The sequence below is a fragment of the Porites lutea genome, chromosome 5, assembly GCF_958299795.1.
Source record: "Porites lutea chromosome 5, jaPorLute2.1, whole genome shotgun sequence".
Taxonomy (NCBI): Eukaryota; Metazoa; Cnidaria; class Anthozoa; order Scleractinia; family Poritidae; genus Porites; species Porites lutea.
The window spans coordinates 28,057,322-28,076,590 of NC_133205.1; the positions used below are offsets into that span (position 1 = coordinate 28,057,322).

A 19,269-nucleotide genomic window follows, 5' to 3' on the forward strand; every position below is an offset into this window, starting at 1 on the left:
ACTAAGCTAAAAGAATTTGACCACAAAAAAATATACTTTGACAATCACTGAGTGATTTCTCACAAGCACAATGGTTACGATCAGAGCAGCTCCTCAAACACCCCCTGCAGAATCGCACAAGACAATGAGTAACTGGAAACAGGGGCTATTGTATATGAAAGTATACGTGTACACTGTAGATGATGGAATTGAAGTAATTGCCGCACAATTTGTTTCGGAATCCTCTTTCTTGCTTGAAAGATTTTTGGATAAACATAGTGGGAAATGCATGTTCATCCTCAGGTTAAACAAGTATTCAACCTATTTTCATTTAGAAACCTCTTCCTTTCCTAACCCTAATTATTTATAGGAGACAAAGAAAATTCTAGTTTAGCCTAATTTTACCTACAAAAGTTCCACTTGACTAAGTTGTGAACAATTTGATGTCATTTCTATATTAATCTAAGAGAGTGTAATAAACACCTTAAGTCACTTCAGTCCATCAATACCAATGAAAGAACTCACTTGTCTAGCCAGATAACAGCATTTAAGTCCAGATGGTTAGTGGGTTCATCCAACATAAGAAGAGTTGGTTCCATAAACAGAGCTCTGGAAGAATATAAGGCAAGTGAGTTAAAAGTAAAAATGATGATCATAAATATTATTTACGATATGCTCTAAAGAAATAAACTGATCTTAGAGACAGGTTTCTGCTGAAATATGGCATTTCTATATTTTATTCTGTCAGTAACTGCCAAATTGAATTTACCAGAAAATTAGCCACAATTAAATTTTTGATAAATATTTAGATCTTCTCTCAAAATTGCATTGTGTTTTCTCACGAAAGAAGGGGAGAATTTGACATCATGCGAACAAAAGTCAATCTAGAGGGTCTATCTCCTCATGACCCTCTCCAATATAGAGCATTGAATGACAACAGTTTAACACCTTGCAAGAGAGACACGCATCCTCCAGCCTCCTGAAAAATGATTAACTGGCCTCTGTTGCATCTCCTTTGTAAATCCAAGACCCTGGAAATAAATTAGACAAATAAGGATAAATAAGAATATTATTGAATGAGTAAAAATCTAAATACAGCGTATTATTTACTGGTGTACCTAACAGGTAAAAGAGTGCAGCCTTGGTGTAAATGAAACAATTTTATTGAAAATCATGTATTCTAACAAGACATACTAGACAATATTATTACTTCTCGATTTTTACAGTGGATGTCAGATTCGAGGCATGCACAATTATTATATCGCTCTTTCATTTTGTGATGTCACAATCAATGATTTTTGTTCTACACATTCCATCACACTGCATACCGTTCCACACTGCACGTGTTGCTGGTTGAAGATTTAAAGAAATTTGATTCTTTCATTATTTTGATTGTTCATTTCTCAAACTCATTAATAATTCATAAAGAAAATTCAAAGGAAATTAATGTTTAATGAGTGTTTGGATATCTGATGAAAAACTGCTCATTTTTGCATCCTTAATTTCTCCTTCAAAAATGATTTTGTTTGAGAAGAAATATCAAACATTCGACACAGTGTTTCATCACCAGATGAAACACCTCGAATTTCGTCAAAAATACTCCGCTGCGCGTCGTATTTTCAACTCTCTTCTCGGTGTTTCATCTGGTGATGAAACACTGTATCTCATGTTTGATATATTACATCAGACATGGTGTTTGCAATGGCAATAAACATAATTTTAATGTGAAGTATCAGTTTTGTTTTTTGAAGAGGAAAGCAAAGCATTTTTTGAAAAGGCAATAAATAGTAAACAACATTTCTAATTTCCAACTGGACCAAAGTGTGACATTTACGTTTCCACAACAATTTTGATTATCTCTCTCTCTCTATCTCTGCTAATATCTTATTATACACTGAAGAAAAGATAATTATAAAAACTTGATCGTCCAAAGGGCACAAAGTCACGATCATCTTCTTCATAACCAAGGACACTCCACCTTGAGAAGTGGGCTTCACCCTGGTCGCAAGCAAAGCTAAGGTTTGGATTTAAGTTCCAAAGACCGCCTGGGAATGTTTTCAGAACAAGAGATTTCACAAGGGATATTTATCTTTGCTGTATCATTATTTTGTTAATTGAAAAATTATTAGCTTTAAGACAAATGATTGACAAGAAAAACACATTTTCATATAATTTAGTCGATTTTGCCCAGTTTTTACTTGGAACAAATTTAATTTTGTCCATGGTGCCTTTGACGACTGTCCTGTCCAGAACAAAATTTGTATATTTGCGACAAACCATCCGCATTTGTTACGCGTTGGTGATGACAGAAAATTTGTCTAAACAACAACTTTTTCACTTGAGTGCGGATAGGCCCTTACCACAAGTGGCTTTAAAGACCATCAAAACGATTAATGACAACATAACGTAAAAGAGGAATTCATCACAAAGACACATATTTAAATCAAGGATTTCGAGTAACCTCAACTAACTTCTAGACTGTTCACAGTTCCCTATTTTTTGTAAGATCATCAGAATGGAGCGCTTACCGGTATGCTCATGCTTTCATACTTACCGAGGGGGTAGGAGGCAAAGCACTCGACCTCCACAATCTTATAGAAAAACAGGGGACTGGGAACAATCTACAACCAACTTCACACAATCGAAAATGCCAGCAGAGTTTGCTATTTAAAGGCAATGGGCGTGCAAGGAATTATGGTAAGAATCCATGCATTGTGTTGTGGTTCAAAAATTTGGATGCATTGTGGGTAGAAATAAAAAATATTTGTCCCTATCCAGATTAGGTCTGCTGCCTTGCTCGCTTGCTTCAAGCTTTAGTTGGCAGCACTATTAAGGACTTATATTTTAACTTTCATCTCCTTGCTTTTCCTTCATTCCACTTTGGAAAATAAAACTGAATTTAGCACGTTTTTTTTTTCCAGACCGAAGTAATGATCAAAATAAGATTAACCTTTAAAGCATGTGATTTATCACTGTGCTCAAATTTTAATAACCAGTAATATAATTATAAATCACTGCTGTTCATGTTTTAGACATAACAAAAATTAACACATTAAGTAAACAATGAATTGATGACTAAATAAGTTATCTGTGACTTACAGCTAAGATTCTGCGCACACGAGACTCGGCAGAAGCAGCACCAATAGCCTCTAAATCAGCATACACCTAATCAAAAAGTATAATGTAAAATAATTATCAGGCAGCTCTCATTTTCATATATTTGATTTCAGGTTAATTGTGATTTAACCTAGGTTGTTTCTCAGTTACCTTTGTCTCCTAGCCCTAGAAAACAAAGGACATGAAAATCAACCTAGGTTAAAAAATTCTAACCTGAAATCAAATTTGACCTGTAACATATGAGGGGTGGCGAATGGTAAAATCCGAGACTCGCCGAGACGCCAAGATCCTAGTTAGAAATCAGAGCCCAAGACTCTTTGTTAAAAAGTTTCGAGACCCCAAAAAAGTAAAAACAAACCATGCAAAAACGAGACTTTGAGACTTATCCAAAATGCTTTCGAGATTTCGAGATCCTGCCAAAATTTTCGGAGACCCACGTTTTTTAAGGTACCATTCGCCACCCCTAATATGCAATTCAAACAGTTGAAACATAGTGAGTATGACACTTGACTCTTTAAGCCCTAAGAGTGATCAGCATCAAATTTCTCCTTGCAATATCAATGCTTTGTAAAACAGTGTGGTCATGAGAATTACGGACATGATCACACAAGATAAATTTGCTTGATATTTTATCAACTTCTCCCCAATTCTTCTGTGGGAAAAGAATAGAAGCAACAAATGAGAATTCAAATTTTGATCTTGGGGTTTAAAGGGTCAGAAGACTGTCTTTCTTTTACCTCTTTCAGTTTTTCAGTTGCAGCCTCATCTCCATTTTCACTCAATGCAACAAGCCGTGCTTCCTAGCATAAACAAAAATAATAAATATTGAGATGAATAAAAAAAATTACAGATCCCTAGAGATACCTACTTAAAACACTTGATGTGTTCAATGCAGTTCATCTGCCTAACAAACACATTTCAACAAAATTTGTATGAGCCTGACAAAAGGACAACATGTAACTGTACATGTGCAGCCATGCTTATCATTTTAGTGATGACAATGATGATGACAATAATTCATTAAAAAACAGTATTTATTTGATTAAGTGCCCAACCTTGAATAACCACCCACCCTGTAGATTAAGGTATAATTAATAAGCACCCATATCATTGCAGCCTCGAATAAACACCACTGCCATCCATACTTTTCCCAAAAATAACTGATTATTATAATTATTTATTGAGATTAAACAGACTTTCTTGCAGACCAACATTTCTTACTATTTTAAAGAAATGTTCATGCACTTAAGCAGTTAAAATAATTTCCACTTACAATGAATAATCTTCACATTTTGTTATTATTAGTTGTTTTGCTGCAAAAAAAACTTACTGCTTGCTAAAAATGGTGAAAATTTAATAAGCACCAAACCTCGAATACAATGTAAGCACCCACCTCGAAAAAGCACCTACTATCGAGACCCAAACATTTACTAAGTAGCTTGGGTGTGTAATCACATAAATCTACAATATAATAAAAAAGTAACAAACCTCTTCCAGTAACTCAAGTCGCTTCTTGTCAGCCTTCAACACCACATCAAATGCAGGTGCCTCAGTAGCTTCCACATCTAAGGAAATACAAGATACCAGTATGCAGAATGATTCAGTTTTTCTATATATTTTTTTCCCACAAGGTAAAAAAGAACAGCTTCACTCACTTACCTTGCTCACAAAGTAAGACATCGATGTTTGGAGGAATGGCAAGCTTTCTGGCAGCAATATGTGTTAAAAGAGTTGTTTTTCCCATGCTGTTAAGAGAAGAATTAAAAACAATATACTTTTTTTACATGAACTTAGTAAAATGGTGTGACAATTAAGCCACTCGGTTAACTCAATTGAATAAGTACCGGTCTGCTGAACAGGAGGCCGCTGGTTCAAAGCCCGGTCAGACCAACACTCAGGGTCTTTGAATCACGCAGGAGAAAGTGCTGCCTTTGAAGAGAATGAATGAAGAGTCATGGATGAGAGGACAGCAGACGTGCCCTCTTACAATATATTTTAACAAGTGAACAGTAAGCTTGGATGTCAGCACACAAAGGCACCACTGGCAGCCGCTCTCAGTCCATTTATGAGCTTACTGTACCCACCCAGCCCATGATGTGAATGATGTGATGTGAGTAGGTTGACCACAACACCAGGGTCTACACCCCCTACTCTTTTCGAACAGTGGTGTGGGTTCTTTTACGTCACACAAGAACCAGATAGATGTAAGTGCTGTGAGACGGGACCTAGGGTTTTTCGTCCTTATCCGAGAAGACTAGAAAGTCTAACGGTTTGCAGATGTCATTACAAAGGCAGCACCTTCTTCTCAGTTATTTAAAGACCCTGAGTGTTGGTCCGGCTGGGGTTTGAACCTGTGACTACCCGCTCAGCAGACTGGTGCTCTCCCAATTGAGCCAACCAGGCGGCCGTAAAAGACATCTATTAAAGACATCTGCAAATGGTTAGATTTTCTAGTCTTCTCAGACAATATAAGGGCAATAATTCATAAACCATATAGGCCCTATCTCACAATCCTTGCACAATCATTTACACCACTGTAAATTCTGTGGGATGTCAAAGAACCCACACACTGTTCGTAAAAGGGTAGGGGATGTAGTCTCCAGTGTGGTGGTCTATCTCTTATGAGGCGTGAGGGACCATTACAGGCCTGCAGTAATTGGCGCCATGTGCTGTTGTGATGACCCTGCCAGTAATTGGTGAAACCTAAGCGAATAAACATTTTACTTATAGGTTTAGCAGAAGCAGTATGCAATCTGCATGTCACATGGTTAAAACACCCAGACAGTGTTTGTATTTCATGGGAGACCTTAACATTTTGATTACATTATGTCCTTTTCTTACAATATAATAACAATAATACTTTCACTTAGCATTAGTCTAGTTTTAGAGTATATGTAATAATAGAGCTATTATATAAACCACTATGCCATCAGGACTGAATATCACCCTCTTTTAATAAAGGTTAATATACAGATTTAGCCAGGGCTTGCTAAAAGCAAAGCTTTCATTAATATACTTATACTCAAACAAAAAATAAAATCGTGTAACACTAAATGTCGATCGGCAATGAGAATGACAAAAAAATCCGTAAGTCAAAATTAGCAAAAAACAACTTTGCTTATGCAGCACACTTTTTTGTACATTTCTCTGTTGTTGTTTTGCATGACTACAACGTGAAACTTTCTAGTTACATGTTTTATCAAGGAAGAAATCTTTTATGTGTTCTTCCATGTTTGTATTTTTCATTACCGCTCATTTTCACCTTGGTGGCCACTAGCATTTCTCATTTTCTCACTGCCGCTATAAACTTTTCACGTTTTTCTTCCAACAAAATTCATCTCCTTTGTTTTTTTTTTTTTATCTCTCACTCTACACCCCGGCTTACATGAAGGGGTGGAAATACATATGGATGTAAGTATGGGTGATCTTCTCAGAACCAAAATTTCTTGCATGCATAGATAATCAAATTTTGTTTCCCATGGCGCTCCACTATTAATATTTATATCATCAGTATTATTTTCATCTACTGGAAGCACAGGCCCCAACAACAGTGTGTATCTCACCCATTTGGTCCAACCAAGCCATACCGGCGACCAGCAGTGATATTAAGGTTTGCATTGACAAACAGATCTTTACCACGAGCAGAAATGCTGAATTTCTCAACCTACAAAACAGTAATAAATAATGATGAACTTCACTTTTAAAACCTTGTCACATGTAGAAATACCTGCATATTCATCACAACAGCTATTTTCCAAACCAGTAACATTATTTTGAAGTAATAAGTACTTCAATTTGCAACATCAAAAAAAATCATATGAGGAAGTCATTTTAATAATAAAAAATTATTCAATTATTTAACAGTGAGTGTTCATTTACCTTTATATCTAATGCATTTTCTAAAACTGCACCCTTTGCAGATGACTCCTGCTGCGAAACAGAGAACTGAGATCCTGCAACTTCTTGGGCTTCCATTTCAAATTTTTGCTACGAAAGGGAACACAATAAAAATTATCATTTGCTGCAAATTTTTCTTCTTTTTCATTGGCCAGTTACATGTAAGCTAAAACAGTTACACGTTAGCCTGTGCCACAGACAGAATTAAATTAACTGCTCATAAAGTCTGTCTGCGAAACAGCGCCAAAATCCTAGTTCTGGGTCCCCACCTGTGTACCAGGATTTGAATATGTGCCATGATTGGACTGTTCAAAAAGCTATTACTGATATGCAATCAGGTTGCAGGGAAATTTTACATGCATTTCTGGCAATTTTTTGAGTCTGTCGAGGGCCCAGGACAGGGTTCTTGGCACTGCTTCGCAGATGTTACTAACTGGGGTTAGAAAAATGCCCTTTTCTATCCTATTCAGGGCTGTCACCAAGGGCCAAGAGCTAGGGATTTTCCCTGGCTACATGTACAGGGAGTGTGACCCCCAGTCACTTTCAAAGGAAACAAAGAGAAAAACAGAACCAAAAGAACTTCCCAGCTGTTCAACTCCTCACCAACATGTACTAATGCACATACCTTGCAAAGAGAAAGTAAAAGCCCTGACTATAAAATAATGCATCCAAATTATTTTTTTATGCAACTGATATTAATATTATAAAGGAAATAAAGGGAGATGTAAAGAATCAACCATAAGAGGACACAGAAAAAAAATCTGAGCCCCAGATGGGATTCGAACCCACGACCCTCCGTGTTCTAGATCGGATGCTCTAACCTCTGAGCTACTGAGGACTCGTTGGTGAGCAAGGGTCATTTTTGTGGGTTGGACTTGTGAACGGCATCTCTCAGTCACACAGTCCATCACAAGCAACACATTAAGGCTTAACTGTATCACACAGTCACATTAATAGCAAGAAATGTCTCACCCATGAAGGAGCCTCCAACCAACCAACCTATGCAACTGTTATTAATATTATAAAGGAAATAAAGGGAGATGTAAAGAATCAACCATAAGAGGACACAGAAAATCTCCATCTCCATCTCCCTTTATTTCCTTTATAATTATTTTTTTCACTATTATTTGAGAGAGGAGGTTCTGACCACATAACTAGCTCTTCTGTGAGCTAGCTATCCAGTAATTCAATGGTCATAAAACTTAGAACTAACTGAAGATGATGAAATGACTCTAACTCAATCCAGTGTAAGATTTGAAAATATCACCATAATTACCTTTTTCTTCAGTCTTCTCTGCTCTTTCTTGCTTAGTTTCTGAACATCCACTGCTTCGTCTATTCAAAAATAATTTCCCAATAAGCTCATGCAGATAGCTAGTATGACAAAGTTTAGTGGCATCATAGTAAAAAAAAAATTACCCAATGCAGGGCTCGAAATTAAAAATAGCCTCAGGTCGCCTTTTGGCGACCAACGGGAGAAATATAGTCGCCAGATGCAAATTTTTAGTCGCCAGTTTGTATAATGTAAATGATGCAGCTCATAGTATGGCCAGATCCATCAGATTTGATTGTTTGAAAATATCATGGACAGAAGTCAGTATAAATTTCGAGGTAAACTCCTTTGTTTATGCAATTTGGCACATTTTTTATGACGAAAGCAAAGCAAGATAAGATGAGTATGAGATGTTTGTTTTAACGTTACTCGTTTAATTCAAATATAAATCATAGAGAAAGCTGGTCGCCAAAGTGGCGATTAAATCAGAAGTTTTAGTCGCCAAGGAGAAAATATTAGTCACGTTGGCGACCGTAGCAGTCGCAATTTTGAGCCCTGCAATCGTGTAAAAAATGTAAAAAAATGGACAATTTAACATTATCTCATACTTCTCTGCGGCTCCAAATGCAGAGTTTCACATCATTCATATCTAAATAATACAATTTCTTCTAACTTGATTTTTTCTCCTTAAGATATACATATTTTGTGCGGCCACAACGAGTCAAAAAACATCAAGAAAAAATTGGGTTCACCATTCTCCTTTCATCGCAAAAAGACAACAATAAGAGAATTTTGGTTCCAAATGATCATTTTATACAAAGGGCTGGGGCGAGTTTCAAGACCAACACCATTAATTTTTAGTCGGGAATAGTTATCATAATCTCTGTTAAAACCAACTGGACTACAAAAGGGGCCTTTGTTACCTCTCTTTAGGCAACCAGTAAAAATCACTGCCACCTTTTATGTCACAATGATAGATGCAGTGGGTGCCATTTAAAACAATAAAACAAATAAAAATAACCATCGTAAACTTGCTGTGTTGGTCTGTAATTAATTAGTTGATTTGATTAAATTTGTCGGTATGACAGAGGGAAAATTTAGTGAGTAGGTGGGGGGGAGTTCACAAGAAAACTTTATATGACAAAAATAAACTGAAATAAATTGCCTTATTGTGACACACTACATGGACATGATTCCATGTTTGATATTTGCAGGAAAGGATTATGACTTATAATTGCAAAGATATTGAATCGAAATAAAAAGCCGGTCACTGGCGGTCACGTGGAACAAGTCAGAGCTTTTTTTCTTCGATACTTTACCTGTATCTCCCTTATCAACACTTTCCTCGGGAGGATTATAATTCACAAGAACGGCACTTTCTCCTTCGTCATTCCCTGCAGCAGTTTCGCCGTCATTCTCGCTTCCATTTTCTGTCTGATCCGCGGATGTGGCCACTGATCCCTCATCTGAATTCAAGTTCAGCTGTGAAAGATCTTCCTCATTTCCTTGTTCGGCTGCCTCAACAGCTGCAGCAAGATCTAATTTTTTCTTACTCTGAGCACTCTTCTGGCCTTTCTTCTTCACCATTTTCTGACGGTTTGGTAAACTGTTCCGTTACAAACGGTTTTTTCCCAAGAACCAAATCTCTAACTTAGTAAAAGTTACTTGTAGCTGGTGAAATCGAAGAATTTACAATTCTAAAGGAATATCCGCTGACATACTCGTCCCAGGTTACCTCGGCCACCATATTGATGACTGTACATTGAAAAAGAAAATGGCGGCTGCATCTTCAAAGAAAAAGAACGCAAAATCGGGAATTTTCGATAAGGTCAGAAAATTTAAATAGATTTGAGGTGTTCTTAGACTATTTTTATTCAAGGAAAGTGTAATCAATGGTATGTTTTCGTTGTTTACTCTATTATCTTTTGATTATGTAGTGGGCCTTGGATTCCGACCACCCCGTGAAAATTGATAAATGGGATTGCAATGCTGTTAAGAATACCCTTGATGATGCAGCCAAGAAGGTGAGTTATGTATCTAACTCTTTGAAAACCATTATAACTCATTCATCTGGTCATTGATCTCGTGATTTAGTGTCTTTCCTCATACTAAAATATTAAATGTATTAAAGCTTAATTATAAATTGTCGTTTATAGACTGCAAGAAACATTTTCTTATATGAAAACAATTTTAAATCAACATCAATCGACTCCATCTTTTATTGAAATATGATATTAAAAATTTTCTCAATGCTTGAAAACCCAAAGGTAGCTATAATGCTACTTGTTGTGTCCTCAAAAAAGAAGAAAATACCAAAAAATTAATACATTAACTCCTAGATGCACCTTAAGTGTAAAATATTGTGTATATGTACCAAGGACCAAAAAAGAGGTCGCGAAGCTGGATATTGGTGTCGGTCTTTTTTGAGCTTTTATGGACCAAGATGACGTCAAGATCAATATCCAGCCATGCCTTGGTCGAACTAGCATCCCCCTTAATCTGAATATATTTATTCATCTGCCATGGAATTATCTGGGGTAACCAGCTTTCTTCAGCCTCTACAATAGAGATACACTCAATAAAAAACATGGATGCAAATATTGTGTGGGGCTTTTGCAGAGATGAAGTAACTTTTCTTGGTTTTTGTCTTTCTTTGTTTGGTTTTGTCTAAAGGGAGCGTTTTTCCCCAGGGGGGTACTCCCTAAAATGGCCGGAGTCCATCGGCTCCTGATAATGGCTTATACAGGGAGTTTCTACCCCAAAGGGGTACCTTTTTCAGGCTTCAGCGATATGAATGGGTGGGGATTTCATTAGTTGAACTATATGAAAGTGTAGGGAAATCTGTCATTTTGGTCTGTAATAGGCCCAAAGGGGCTAAGAGATGCACTTTATACATGTAGCTGTGAAAAAGTCAAGAGAATGTTCTGGTTTTGTGATCTATTCATATTTTAAAGAGAGTGCTTTTACAGCAGTTAAAAGGGATGCAAAATTCTAAACTAGGAATGTGAAAGGGGTAATTTTTGTCAATGGGAGTTGTTCAAAAGGGGTATGTTTTTTGTCAGAAGTGGTGTACAGAAGGGTAAGGGGTTGGATCTCACAGCAGAGCCTCTTCATATAAAACTTTTGTTGAGCATGCTTTTATCTGAAAATTGGGCATCATTCCTACCTCCCTCTCACTATTATACCTGAGCCCCCAATCCTTCAGTCCCTATTATAATAATTTTTTAGTACATGTAAGTTAAATGGCAATCAACAGTTAAGAGTCGTTTTTTGATACAAGTTTATTCAATCAAGGTGTAAATAGCTCCACATACTTGGCTTAAAGAATGAAGAATATGAATTCACGTGCAAACTAAACTTGAAGTGAACAAATTTTTGTGCAATTTCACTGCTTGAGTTTGTATCAGAATGACTTGTGAAAATGAAGAAATGATCGTCGCAGTGAACGCAATTTATGCAATTGCATAAAGAAGCCTGAAAAAAAAAATAGGACTTCAACGGGGTTTGAACCCATGACCTCACAATACCAGTGCAATGCTCCTCCAACTGAGCTATGAAGCCACTGACGTTGGGAGCAGGTCAAATTTTTTTTTCATTCAGGCTTCTTTACGCAATTGCATAAATTGCGTTCACTGCAATGATCATTTCTTCATTTTCATTTCATTGCCGCAGTTCATATATGATTATTTTATTTCATCTATCATTAACACACAAAATGACTTGTATTGAAACAACTTTGCATAGAAATGACTGGTTTCCCAGTAAAAAAGCATTTACCTGTTATTTATGTTTCAGGTGATGACAGATGCCTTTGGCTACATAGAGGACCATAATGTTACAGATATTCGCTTGGCTATCTGCACTATTTCTTGCTGCTTTGCTCTAGCCGCCTTGATATATGATTATCTCTTTCCTTTCCCTGTCTCTCGGCCCATTCTCACCACCTGTGTGCTTTCGTATCCTCATGATAAATAATAATATAGCAACTTATACTACTGCATGAGAAATGTCTGCAGTTTGATTGGCCTAGAGCAGTGGTATTTCAGCTTAATTTGAAATACCTACATGTGAAAATTACAAACCTTTTGTGGGTAGTAGTGTAAACAAATAATAGCATGATTTGTACGTGATATTTGGCATAAATACCACTAGTGATTCAAAATTGTCTCAAATTTCACTTGCCTAACCGCTTGTGAAATTACGTATAACAATTCTGAAATAACACTTGTGGTATTTATGCCAAATATCACTTACTAATCATGCTATTACCTATCCAAATCTCCATGAAATGTTATGATTTAGGTTATGACATACAGTATCACCCACCTTTTGTAAATATAAGTGGATTAATTTCATTAAAACTATCTGTAAATACTAGTAGCGGGGTTCGTACAGGGTCTTGAATTTTTGAAATCTACGACAAGTACTTCACAAGTGAAATTTTTTTAATGTTGGTCAAATCTTATTAAATCTCACCTGCACATCATGGGATAAGCTCTGTTCCTGCATTTTTTTAAGGTCTCTATTGATCACCTATTTGATAACCTTGAGTCTGTAAAAAAGAAGTTATTGTTTTGAAAAAAGTCTGGAAAAAGTGTTGAATTTTGTATCAAAAATCTGTACGAACCCTTTAGCAGACAAGCCACACCTTCTGCAAAGGATTAATCTACACCATCTTCAGTGGTAATTCACCTAAGAGTGAGCAAGTAACTAAGTTGTTTTGCCATAAAAACATACTTAAAAGTCAAAAGATTGTGAGTTCATGCATGACTAGCCTGCATTACAATAGCCACCATCTATAAATACAGAACAGGCCATTTTGAAATTTTTTTCACAGTTTTCATTTAAATGAATTATATGACAACTCTCTTGCCTCAATGATGGAATCAGTAGTCCAGTAGTTTTGTATGTGTCATAGCCATTTACTTATTTCCAATGTCATGAAATTTTAGACAGGTAAATACAATTCTTAACCCTTTAAGCCCCAATATCCACATACAAATTCTCTAAACTGATCTCCATACATCTCCTTTAAGAATTAGTTGAAAGAATTTGATAAAAGATCATGGAATTTTCTCTATGATGATCATTATTAATTCTCATAACTTTATCTCTTGACAGTGAATGGATATTGTTAGGAGAAAATTCTTGTTGGTCACTATTGGGACTTACAGGGTTAAGCAATATTACTCACAATATCCGGATGTCATGATACAAGCCTGAGACAGTTTGATAACTCTTTTTAACATCAGACTTTCCATAACATGAATCTCAAAAAATCCTCATTCAGCAGCATTTTGTTATAACCAAAACAGGTTTCATTTTAAAGTATTAAGCAGTATTAAACATGATTTTTTTTTTAATTAAAGAATTTATCTATTAGTTGTCCTGATACTCTTAAAATTATGTGATTTGGTTAATACAGCTACCTTAACCAATCTTAGATATTTTATATTGATGGCCGTGCTGACAATCTTCACAACTTTGGTGGAAAAAAATTACATTATGTTTGCTGTCCAAAAGGATGAAGCTGGAGTAGTAAGTATTTTAATACAGTAAAAACCCACGAGTAAGAACCTACATTTTCCAGGGTTAGCCTAAACAGGCTCTTACATAAATGGTGGTTAACATAAGTTTAGGCTATCTAGGTTCTTAACAGGTTCTTAATTTCTTGCAAAAAATTATGTCATTGCTAAAAAGATTTTAGTGATCAGCACCCTTAAATTTGCGTACCTAATGATTGCTTATATTCTAATATGACCATAATAGAGATCTATTCTCAAATGAATTTTAATTTCTTGAGTCAAAACAACTTTATATACATGATTGTCCTGTAAAACACAATATGATAAACATTTTCTCAATGACCTCAATCAAACAACATTTATATATGTACTAACTTGCCTTTTGCAATTGCAATAAGTAAATATTTTGAAATGATTTTTGAAAATAAGAACCTTTGTCCAAATTTTAAGCTAAAGAGGTTCTTATATATAGGGGGTCTAAATTGCAAATTTTAGCATAACAGGTTCTTAAATCTTAGGTTCTTACTCGTGGGTTTTTACTGTACTTATTATCATTGTCATCATTGATTATTATTGTTGCACAGAAGGACCGATTGGAACAGAGCTACTAAAGAATGTATAAAAAAGACTTGAGGCTCATTTGCTAAGTGCTGTTGAGGTTGAAATTTGGAATGTTTGTTGTGCTGTGATATTAATTTCTTTTCTTGCTTCGTCATGTTGGGGGCCTTGTCTCCTAAACATGAACCATTCATACAATGTATTCATATTTCTTCAAATAATAGCTGTCCTGTGATAAATCACCTCCCCTGGGTTATTGCCCCCCTTTGACAAAAATATTTAAACAGTCGCCTCCGTCAAATAATCACCCCCCCCCCCCCCCACCCCTGACCATCTTCGTTTTCTTTTATTCCCTCCCTGTCAAGTTAAAAGTTGACACCTCAAATAACAAACAAGCCTTCATTTGATTGTTTGATTGCATAGGTTTTGTTACAGTTTTTTCTATGGTAATGTTCATGTATTTCACTTTTTCCTTTATTCCTTGGAGCTCTAGGGAAATAAAACAAAATAATTCTGTAACAACTTCCAGTGAGCAATATTTGAAATAACCACCTCCCTCGAATACTCACCTTCCCTCAAATAATAGCCCTCTTTTAGTGTGCAAAAATAAATAACTGCCACCCCCCGACTTTCGAGGAAATATGGTACTTACATGTATACAAGGCCTTCCAGGTGATAAAAGTCATAGCAGAATCAAAATATGGGACTGTTTGAACTAAACTAGCAAACAGGCTAGTTTTGTTTTCCTTTCTTTTCAGGTCACTAGAATAAAGCCTTGTTCTTTGTCATGCAAAAATAAAGTGAAAGAAGATGTGTAGTTCAGTGCTGTTTCTGTCTACCAATAATAACAGAAATGCGGCTTCCCACACAAGTGAAAAGTGCTTGTTTTTAGTTTTTTCTGGTCTCTTTCATTTTTATGTAACAAACGCACAACTCCCTTTTCCAGTGCATTCAGTGTTCCTGCAAAGCAAACATTTTGATAAATTGTAAGCGTTCTTGCAAATCAGGATATCTTTTTGTTACATTTTCTTGGATTAAGGGTTTTATTGTCCTTGCAAAAAGAACCGCTACGTGGAACTTTGTTAATTCTTTAGAAACTTCTTATTTCTTGCAAAGTCAGCAATTTTTATGCCCTTTCTTTTGTCAACAGGCTCTTTAATTAAGCATATTATTTTTTATCTTGGCTGCATATCTCAGAGAGTTAGTACATGTTGACTTTTTGTGAGGCATTTTGCTGTCCCATAGGTGATACAAGGTTTTATCTTTATCCACAGGCATCTGTTTGTGTGGCTGTTGTTGTTATTGAAGTCTAAGCATTAATCTTTTGTACTTTATAGAAGAAAAACAGAGGAACATTATCATGGCTACAAATGATTGATGTTCAGATTTCACTAACAACAATGGCCACACAAATACAGGGTAGCCTGCCTGTACTTTATTCGCAAATAAAGCCATAGTCGACTGTTATATTTCACAGGAGCCTGATAATCACTTGAGACTGAGTTCGTCACTGAAGCGCTATGATCATCTCTATAACCTAACAGTCACTTACAAAGATGGTGTTACAAAGAAGGAAAGAGAGCAAACTTTTAAAAAGTAAGTTTCATGCAACTGTATGGCACTGTAGTTATTTAAGGTGGTACTGGAGAATAAAACTGTGCTTTTTGTTACTAGCTTGGAGCTGGCCAGTGCATAACACTGTTTGCAAAGTTTCAGTTCAGGGCAATCCCATTTAAGGAACTAAAGTTTTGTTTCTAGGACCAATTTAGCAGGAAAAATTTGGTAAACTGAAAGCTATAAATGCAGTTGTGGTGAAGAAGATTATATCCCTGACAGCAGACAAATTTGACAGTTTTAATATCCAGCCTTGACTTATAACACAATTACACATCACAAACTCCTTTGTTATAGGAGCTTTTTACTTTGGATTCAGGTTATTTTGAAAGGAAATCCTATTTATCAACTTCTCCTCACATACTGAAGCACCTTGACGTTACATGAATTCCTCTAGTTAACACATTTAAAAACATGCACTTACTATGTACTTTAAATACATCCACATCCATGATCGTGTTGTCTGTCACTTTGTACATTTTTGCACTTCACCCCACAGGGCACAGTGGATTGTGACCTTGATTACAATTAGATTTTACAGTTGATGTCATAAATTGCCTCTGTTTACTGTAGAATTGAATATGAACTTGACCGATCAAAAGAACTTTCTGCACAAAGTTGATCATGATGCTATATATCAGCTTAAAATATCTGTTGCCCCTGGGCATTTCCTATAGAAGTACAATCAACTTTCTCTTAAGCGACCATCCTTGGTGCATGAGAAAGTGGTCGCTTACAAGAGGTGGTCACTCACGAGAAGTGGTCGCTATGAGAGAGTTCACTGTAGTGGAAAGATGTTATTCAAGTGTCAATTAACCTCATCTTATGTGATCATGTCCTTAATTCACATGACTACTCTGTTGTATAAAACACTGGTATAACAAGGAGAAATTCAATACTGAACACTCTTAGGGTATAAGGGGTTGATCAACCACAGCATCTCTTGGTTTCTCTTGTTTCAAGGTCTGTGGCTTCCTGGTTTGATGAAGAAGGAAATCTGCTGTTTGATATTCTGGAAAAAGATATCAAAGAGCTTCATGCTGGAGTTTCTTCAGAAAAGAAGGACAAGTGAATTATTGTTTCACAAGTCATGATATGTTAACTTAGCTTGCAGTTGAACGACAATAAATTAAAAGAAAGCCATTTGTCCGGAATCTGTATTGCTAAATAGACTCAAGAACTGTTTGATTTCTCCACGTAAAAATTTACCCTTGAAGCTTCAAATTCTCTTGACTGATCTCCATACATTTCCTTACCGAATACGTTAAGAGAATTTGTATAAATATCAGTGCATTTTCCATAATGTGATCAGTTTTCATTAATTCTAGTAACATTTTCTCTTGATTATGAATAGATACTGACAGGAGATAATAATTAATGTCCATCACTCTTAGGACGTAAAGGGTTAAACCTGCAAGTGCCTTGAATCAACTGAATCTGAGAAATCTAATTAACCTTCACCTCATGGCGGTAGAAGCTTTTTTTTTTAAGTGTGTGAAAAGAACATGGGGATACCTTTATCAGGGTTTTGGTTTTTGCTTTTCTTGCCTCTTTTTTATGTCTTTTGCTGGCCATCTTTTAGTAGGCTTCATTTTGATGGGAAAAGTTTTTAGGAAAGCTTTTTGGATCTTAGGAAGAGTCCAATTCAAATGAAATTCTGGACCACTGTTACAAACATCAGCCCTTATATTAGACATTAATCCTTCTTGATGATGACATGTCATGTTCGGGCATTGTACATTTTGCATTGCTGTAAATACTCTGTAAAACAATTCAAAGGTACTTTCGCGAGTATAGAATGTGTGTTAGATAGCCACGCCAAATATCCAGCTGGAATATGTCTTCTACACTTGGGGAAATGCACAAAGTTTGTGGGTACCATTGTTTTGTCACCAAGTAATTACTCCCTGGAGATGCCGAGTGCTACAATAAAGACTGTTGTAAGTGCCTATTAGTTTGCCCCAAGGGTAGGAATTTGACTCAGAATGGAGACCCAAGGGTGGGGAAATTGACATTTGAAAACCTGAAAATGTCAAATTTCCCATGGGTTGTCCCCCCCCCCCCCCCCCCCCCACCTCCACCCATCCTGGGGCAAACCATTGATAGGTACATAAATTTCATGGTGCCCAAAGGGGCTACAGTCAATGGGATCTATATGATAACTGCATAGTTTCACACTTCGTTTCAGCTTCTGTGTCAATTCTGCTGATGATGGGAAGCTTGCTCCAGATGGCAAAGTAGTAAGGACAATGGTGGCTCTGTGGCAGTGAGACCTTGCGCCGGAACCCCTACGCCGAGCGTGCAAAGTGTGAGGGTACCATAGTCCTTACTACTTCTCAAACAAATGATTTTAGAAGGAGAAATTAAGGATGCAAAAATTAACAGTTTTTCATCTGATTTCCAAACACTTGTTTGAAAACATTAATCCCCTTTGTATTTTCTTTATGAATTATTAATAAGTTTGAGAAGGGTACTTCAACATTGAAGTTACCATAGCAACAGAGTTTTGATAGCCATGTTTTTCAAAATTTGCCTTGTTCCTTTAAAAACGGATTTATTTTTATTTCTACTGGTTGAAATTTAGCATTAGACTTAAATTAAATTGTCCTAACTTTTAGTGTAATCCAGGATTTTTAGTGATTGATTTGAGAAAAAATATGAATTTAAAATGACCAAATTGCAGATGTTGGGTTTCAGTTCTTAACAGTGATAATTTCTCACGGAAATTCATAAATTGCAGATTTTGCTTTCTAAGCATCCTTTTGTACACAGATCAATTTTTCTATAACAATTACCTCGATTTATATGGGGTTTCAAGTAATATGAAATACACTTCAATAATTCAAAATGGGGGATCCTCAATGGAAGATGACTCCAGACCCTTCTTTAACAGTGAAGTCATAATGACATCACTGCTATTGTTAAAGATCGTTAATAAGTTTGTCAACTTCTTGATTTTGACTAGTCTGCTACACAGCTGTTTTTAGAGTCGTCACGCAATGCTCCTCCCCTGTGTAGAAGACTAGATTTTGACAGACACCTTACCATTGAGGGGAAAAATTGATGGAATTTGGATTTTGCCAAAAAATTTAACAATATGACATCATTTTGGCAATTACGTTATGCCTAGATGTTGAAACAATGAGTACATTATTCTGTGTAATCTTGGTGGCCATATCATGAGCAGTTTTGAATTTAAATGGGGGGCTCTAGAAGCCCAGTCTGACTGGGGTTAAGGGAAGTACACCTGGTTCATGGCAGAAGAATTTTTTGAAAGAGTCCTTTTCAAAAGATAGACAGCATTTA

The 19,269-nt window shown here is 36.1% G+C and overlaps 2 protein-coding genes and 1 non-coding gene across 3 annotated transcripts in view; 1 reads left to right on the top strand and 2 right to left on the bottom strand.

Annotated features, from left to right (window-relative positions):
- LOC140939245 (ATP-binding cassette sub-family F member 1-like) overlaps positions 1-9,898 on the bottom strand; it is a 29,320-nt gene extending 19,422 nt beyond the window's left edge. Inside the window, exons 1-10 of the mRNA XM_073388822.1 lie at positions 9,586-9,898; positions 8,270-8,328; positions 6,976-7,083; positions 6,660-6,760; positions 4,756-4,841; positions 4,585-4,661; positions 3,834-3,896; positions 3,079-3,144; positions 928-1,010; positions 505-588 (exon numbers count right to left, since the gene is read on the bottom strand). Of these exons, the coding sequence (XP_073244923.1) occupies positions 505-588; positions 928-1,010; positions 3,079-3,144; positions 3,834-3,896; positions 4,585-4,661; positions 4,756-4,841; positions 6,660-6,760; positions 6,976-7,083; positions 8,270-8,328; positions 9,586-9,853 (995 nt within the window). The 5' untranslated portion in view covers positions 9,854-9,898. The remainder of the gene's footprint in view (positions 1-504; positions 589-927; positions 1,011-3,078; positions 3,145-3,833; positions 3,897-4,584; positions 4,662-4,755; positions 4,842-6,659; positions 6,761-6,975; positions 7,084-8,269; positions 8,329-9,585) is intronic.
- On the bottom strand, positions 7,758-7,831 carry Trnas-aga (transfer RNA serine (anticodon AGA)). The gene has a single exon. It is a non-coding gene; the product is annotated as a tRNA-Ser (tRNA).
- A 106-nt stretch (positions 9,899-10,004) lies between the features above and the next one.
- LOC140938672 (signal peptidase complex subunit 2-like) lies at positions 10,005-17,106 on the top strand. Its single transcript, XM_073388169.1, has 6 exons — positions 10,005-10,094; positions 10,204-10,290; positions 12,062-12,222; positions 13,711-13,804; positions 15,827-15,945; positions 16,927-17,106. The coding sequence occupies exons 1-6, from the start codon at positions 10,041-10,043 to the stop codon at positions 17,033-17,035; spliced, it is 624 nt and encodes a 207-aa protein (XP_073244270.1). The 5' UTR covers positions 10,005-10,040; the 3' UTR covers positions 17,036-17,106.
- Positions 17,107-19,269: the final 2,163 nt, after the last annotated feature.